Below are 6529 nucleotides of genomic sequence, written 5' to 3'. Positions count from 1 at the left end.
GTGAACAATAATAGCAGCATCGAATGTCTTGCAATTTGCGTCTTCTTCGGTGCTATTAATCGTTTAAGTATAGCGTGGAATTGTAAGTTGGTCAGCCGCCTTCTTGCATCATAGCAAACCTTAGAGATATTCTAGTTCAAGTGTTACTTCTTATATTCTTTTCTCATATATCCATGAAAACTTTCTATACTAAAACACAACTTAACTCCGCATGCAATTTAGAGATTAACCCAATTCCCCGAACTCTCAAACTTGTCAAACTAAAATGCTAATTTTGATAGCTATTCCAAATCAGACAGGCCATAAGCTCTAACTGTTTGCGCAATTCCAGCAAAGCATTATCATCTTTTGATTTCTCGTGACACATTTGTTTATTCTTTTACTTTGTACGTCGTTTTTATCTTCTTACAATCATGAATCATTTTCATGGAAATCATAAAATTTGATATTAGCGTGGGGGTGGGATAGAATAGTAGAGAAATCCGAGTACACTCGAGAATAGTGATGGGATGAAGAAACTTGCTCTGCAGGGACAAGAAAAACTTCCTCAAAAAATCTAAAATTTCTTAAAGGTTGGGACATGTGGCCTGACCAACCAAAAAGGCTTTTGAGCCTGGGTCAGCCCATTAGGGCCCATGGGTCTGACCCATCCAAGCCCAAAGTGAGGCATGGCCCTGTTTGAAATGGGCTCGAGCTAGGCGCGGCCCAAACGTGTCGGGCCCTGGCTTGGCCCATTACCCACCTCTCTTGTAGGGGTGAGCATGGTCTGAGTTGGGTCAATCCATCTCCTAACTTTAGGATCAATTTTTGAGATCGAAGACTGATCCTATTAAGTTTGGGACTGAGAATCAGACCAACCCGATGGATTCGGTCCAGCTCTAGGATTAACCCTTAACCAACCGATAATTTTACTATTCATTTTAAATACTCATTGAAAAAGCGATTGAAGACCGAACCAACCCAATGGGTTCGGTCTGGTTCCAAAGTCGACCCGAGATCAATTAATAATTTTTTATTTCATTTTTTATACTCCTTAAAATGGCAACCGAGGATCGGACCGACCCAATGGATTCGATGACAAGCAAGGTCAGCTAAGAAAGGTAAGCGATAATGATCTAGTGGGGAGAGCGTTGACCAGAGAGAGCATCGAGTGTCGAGTGGGGAGCAAGCTAAGAGCAATGAGCAACATGAGTGACCCAGAGCGAGCGAGGCGAGTGTTGAGTGGCGAGCAGAAAAGTTGTTTCTCTCGATTTTGGCAAATTGAAGACTAAGAAGACAAATAAGACAGAAGAGAATGAGTACTAGATGAGGATGCCATAAGAAGCTATTTATGCCCTTTTGGAAGTCATAATGATTCCTCACAAAAACATTTTCCTCATTTTCGTAAATTATTACTGTTGATGCCGTAATAGACATTAAAAATCTAAGTTATTAAAGAACAATATAAAATTACTTGAATTACTCACTAAATAGTTGTTTAATGTTGTTAACACCATTTATTTTAAGGTTTTCTTTATATAAAAATATTATAAAAATATATTATATATAATACATATATATAGTTAGGATTGGTCTAGGTTGGATCGATCCGGAACTCTCAAGACCGAGGACTAACCTGCACAGTACTGGTTCAGGAATATTAGGATCAAAGACCGACCTAATCTTCCTGAACCAAATCAAGATCGACAGCCGGTCCAGGGTTGATCCAGGATTGACCCTGGACCAAGACTTACCCCTACCCTCTAGCGTAGAGAGAGAGAACGAAAGAGAGAGTATGTGTTTTGACTTTTGATGGAATCTTTGACCAATTGCCTCGGGCAAGTTGCCCGCCTTAGTTGACAATTTCAGAGATCGCCAAAAATGAGAAAGGGTCAAGTCCATGTCGATCCGCGTTCTCTCTCTTTTATAAGAAAATCGTCAATTTGCCATGTTTTATAGGAAAGTCAAACCCTCCTCTTGTACCCAAATTTGTGACAATTTGGTCTTTAAATTGATGGAAATAAGTTTGCTTTATCCGAACTTCACCATAGTGTAAACAAATAAATTCAAGACCGCTTTCGATTGCCAAGCCAACAGAGCCCAAAAAATAAATTCAAAAAAAAATCTCCACATTACAGTCAAAACTTCTCCTATTTGCTATTGTTAGAAGTCGATGTTAACAGATTTACATTTTAAACTAGATGAGGAAAGTGCACAAATTTTGAGAAGTAAAATGACATTGGGTGAAAGGAGCAAAACGATATTGCAATGTTTTCGAGGTTAGGCCTGCTTAAGTTGCGAGAAATTAGGTATATCCTCATTTTGTGCAGCATCTTCTATCTTTTCCTTTTTTTTTGGGGAGAGGATCTCTTCTCTTTTTCATGTTTGCCCTCACATCTTCGATGCAAGGTGCAATTTATCGAAATAACTGAACATCACCTGATGTTATACAATGTGCTAGCGATTACACTGCAAATGTAAAGGAATTCGTGTAACGTACAAGACTTAATTAAACGGGAAGAAGCGAGTAACACAAGGCCGAATGGGAACTTCTAATCATTTTTTTTCTACCAAGTCAATCCTCCCTCAAACTCTGACCAAAAAAAAAAAAAAAAAAAAACCTCCCTCAAACAGGAATACGAGAAACTTCACTGCTGTGTGCTTTGTCAATGAGTAAACGCGTTCCTTCGTTATAAGAACACGCACAATCCATTTCCATGACCCACCAAATTTACACGCAGAGAGAGAGAGAGAGAGAGAGAGAGAGAGAGAGCCATGGCTTCAAAGTGGAATCCTTCGGAGACAGTGAGGATGATGTTAATGGTCGGACAGTTATTACTAACGTTGGCATCGCGGTCGTCGTCTCAAACCGTATCTTCCAACTGCCAAGAAACATGCGGAAACGTCTCCGTCCCTTATCCCTTCGGCATCGGGGAAGGTTGCTCCTTGAACAATTACTTCGTGATCGGCTGCAGGGTCCCCGACAACACCACCTCCACCCCCAAACCCTACTTGTGGGATTCCAACACCGAAGTCCTCGACATTTCGCTCGACGGTGAGCTCCGGATCAACACCTACATCGGCAAGGACTGCTACAAAGATTCTGGTGTACGGCAACAGCCGCGCACTTTTGCCTACTCCGTCCTCTCTGCTTTCCCTTTCTCTAACACCAAGAACAAGTTCACAGCCATTGGCTGCGACACGGTCGCCGTGATCGCAGGATCCAATGGCCAGGGCTTCTCCAGCGGCTGCCTCTCGGTGTGTGCCAGGATCGACGACGTGACCGACGGGGCGTGCGATGGGATTGGGTGTTGCCAGACACCGATACCCAAGATGCTCCTCAACTACAATGCCAGTGTGAGCAGCATGAACAACCACAGCAATGTGTGGAGCTTCAATCCTTGCAGTTATGCATTCATAGTCGAAGACAAGTCCTTCAATTTCAGTAGGGAGGATCTTAATGGCATGAAGAACAGGACGGTGGTCCCCTCGGTGCTCGACTGGGCCGTTTGGAAGGAGACTTGCAACGAGGCAATGAAGGACCCGGCGAGCTTCGGTTGTAAGGCGCACAGCGAGTGCTTTGATTCTGTCAACGTGCCCGGTTATCGATGCAATTGTTCTTCTGGGTATGAGGGGAATCCGTACCTTGGTTGTGTAGGTTGGTACATATTCTGAGCGCTTGATGATGATATTTTGATGCTATTGTTCTTTCTTTTTCTCTTGGAGTTTACATTTAATGTGCCTTTGATTTTTGCAGATATTAATGAATGTGCTGATCCAGAGAAGAACCCGTGCGACGAAATTTGCCAAAACACTGAGGGAAGTTATACATGCTCATGCCCAAAGGGTTACCGTGGTGATGGCAAGAAGGGTGGAGATGGATTAGGATGCATTGCTAATCCTAAATCATCACATTTGGTGATCATTTTGGTTGGTAAGCTCATTCGACTATTTAGCTTTTTTTGGTGATGATTTCAATTTAATGTGTTTTATGAGAAAATACTATTCATATATTTAGCCTGATTTTCCTGTGTATTTTGCTTTCTTGGAGTAAGTTTACAACAAAACTATCTCTATCCTTTCGACTGAAATTTCTATGCGAAGAGATTAAGCATCAATTGGATTACTAATTCCAAGTAGCTATCTTAAAATTTAAAGGCTGGATTTCACTCTTGACAATGTTTAGAGCATCTTTGGCCATGGAAGACTCGATGATATTGGGTCAACGTGAAAACATTTTCCATGAATTGTATTCACATTATGATTGTTATCTTATGACTTTGCCATAGTTACGTGATGTTCCTTACTTGTTATTGAAAACTATTCTCGCGTCGACCCACCAGTAGGCATCATTGAATTTGTCAAGATGAAATTAAACAGTACATATGTAGCAAAATTGGTGTTTTTATATCTTTAAAATCTAGAACCATGGACGGCTTGGAACGTGTCAATGATTTGGTCAGTCTCTTTCACTTATAACTTGAATTAAAAAAAAAATGGAAAAATGTTGCGCTACTGTTGTCGACCCACCAGTAGGCTTGGAACGTGTCAATGATTTGAGCCCATTCTAGGAATATTTGTTTTCTGAGTCCTAAAGTCAAGCTTGCTGTTTCGTCTTTTAAAATAGAAGTAGTTGCAAAATGTTATTCAAAGATGCTATTTCTTGCCATTTTTCATGTCATTGAAAGCGATATCTATAGCTGGACTTGGTGAAACTAGCACCTCTAATTGAATTGTTTCGACTCAATCATGCAACATCCATTTGTTCAGAACGAGACCCTTCAAACAGCTTTTATTGAGGCAAAAGACTGTCGATGACTCGGAAAACTGCACCGACACTCAATATAATCACCATTGCAGCTTTCGCTTTGGGCATTAGTGTAGATCACTCAAGATTTCGCAAATGATACGCTATTGAATTTTTGTGGTGAAGATAAGTGGTTTCTATTAGTGGATAGATTTTCTTTAAGAATGAGAAGGGAATAGAAGGTTAAAATTCTGAACATTGTTGTAAGTAGTCACTCTGATACAAATTTGCTCGACGAGAATTTATTGAGTTCTCCTTTTTAAGCATATTGGCTTCATGATTTAAATTAAACCATACGTTCAAAATTTTTTATCCATATTCATTTTGCTAAATTAGGGTCAAATTGTCTCAAAATTGCCTAGTTTCTTGACAACGAAGGTTATGGTTAAGTGTCTGCAGAAACTTTACAGACTCTTGTGGCTGATGTTTAGGAGTTCTTTCCTTGTACATTGATATCAAGTATTCTAACAAAATTTGTGTTTCACGCAGGTCTTGGTGTGGGCATAATAGTGTTGTTATTCAGCGCAGGCTTTCTGTATTTAGGACTTAAGAAAAGGAAACTCATTAGGCTCAAAGAACAATACTTCAAGCAAAATGGTGGCTTGCTTTTGCAGCAACAATTACACGAACACGATAGAACCACAAATGCCGCAAAAATCTTCAATGCTGAGGAGCTAGAGGTGGCCACCAACCATTATGATGACAGCAGAATAGTCGGCCGAGGAGGATATGGCACCGTTTACAAAGGGATCTTGCCTAATAGCACTATAGTTGCAATTAAGAAGTCCAAGCTGGTGGACAAGAACCAAATCGAGCAATTCATTAATGAGGTCATAGTGCTTTCCCAGATCAATCATCGAAATGTGGTCAAACTATTGGGGTGTTGTTTGGAAACAGAAGTGCCTCTGTTAGTGTACGAGTTTGTGAACAATGGGACTCTCTTCGAACATATCCACAACCCGAACAAGTCCTCCAAGATGTCCTGGGAGGCCCGGTTGAGAATTGCCTCGGAAAGTGCAGGAGTCCTATCATATTTGCACTCTGCAGCTTCCATTCCTATAATCCATCGAGATGTCAAGTCGACAAATATCCTCTTGGATGCTAATTACATTGCAAAAGTCTCTGACTTCGGAGCTTCACGATTAGTCCCGCTTGATCAAGCTGAATTGTCTACAATGGTCCAAGGAACATTGGGATACTTGGACCCTGAATACCTGCACACTAGTCAATTGACGGAAAAAAGCGATGTTTATAGCTTTGGCGTTGTGATAGTCGAGTTGTTGACAGGGAAGAAGGCACTCTCTTTCGATCGACCTGAAGAAGAGAGGAGCTTGGCCATGTACTTTCTTTCGGCGTTGAAAGAAGATCGGCTGTTTCAGATTGTTGAGGAACTCATTGCACACGAAGGCAATGAGCAAGTGAAGAGGGTTGCCGATCTTGCAAAGAGGTGCTTGAAATTAAAAGGTGAAGAGAGGCCAACCATGAAGGAAGTGGCAAGTGAATTGGATGGAATAAGGGCAATGGCTAACCATCCATGGGTTAATATCGATTTGAATTCAGAAGAGACAGTTCATTTGCTCGGAGAGATGACTGACTCCATTGTTTATGCAGATAGTAGTAAGACCACAAACACTGGGTACACTGATAGTATGAAAAACCATGTCATGCCACCAGTTAATAGTGGCAGATGAGAAGATTGTACAACATTATACCCTTGACATTCCTAATCTTCATTATTCATTA

At 41.0% G+C, this 6529-nt stretch overlaps 1 protein-coding gene across 1 annotated transcript; it reads left to right on the top strand.

Moving 5' to 3' along the window:
• The first annotated feature begins 2736 nt into the window (after positions 1-2736).
• On the top strand, positions 2737-6529 carry LOC104450893 (putative wall-associated receptor kinase-like 16). Its single transcript, XM_010065608.3, has 3 exons — positions 2737-3637; positions 3737-3913; positions 5276-6529. The coding sequence occupies exons 1-3, from the start codon at positions 2755-2757 to the stop codon at positions 6475-6477; spliced, it is 2262 nt and encodes a 753-aa protein (XP_010063910.2). The 5' UTR covers positions 2737-2754; the 3' UTR covers positions 6478-6529.

This window comes from Eucalyptus grandis, chromosome 9, assembly GCF_016545825.1.
Source record: "Eucalyptus grandis isolate ANBG69807.140 chromosome 9, ASM1654582v1, whole genome shotgun sequence".
Lineage (NCBI taxonomy): Eukaryota > Viridiplantae > Streptophyta > Magnoliopsida > Myrtales > Myrtaceae > Eucalyptus > Eucalyptus grandis.
The sequence above is the reverse complement of the archived record's forward strand: the minus strand, read 5'-3'. Positions and strand labels throughout refer to the sequence as shown.

What these genes read in the sequence shown, in the direction of transcription:
- LOC104450893 (XM_010065608.3), top strand. Translation starts at nt 2,755, where the DNA reads ATGGCTTCAAAGTGGAATCCTTCGGAGACAGTGAGGATGATGTTAATG. An exon ending in TCCGTACCTTGGTTGTGTAG is followed by an intron (nt 3,638 to 3,736) that starts GTTGGTACATAT and finishes TGATTTTTGCAG; the next exon opens with ATATTAATGAATGTGCTGAT. An exon ending in TTTGGTGATCATTTTGGTTG is followed by an intron (nt 3,914 to 5,275) that starts GTAAGCTCATTC and finishes TGTTTCACGCAG; the next exon opens with GTCTTGGTGTGGGCATAATA.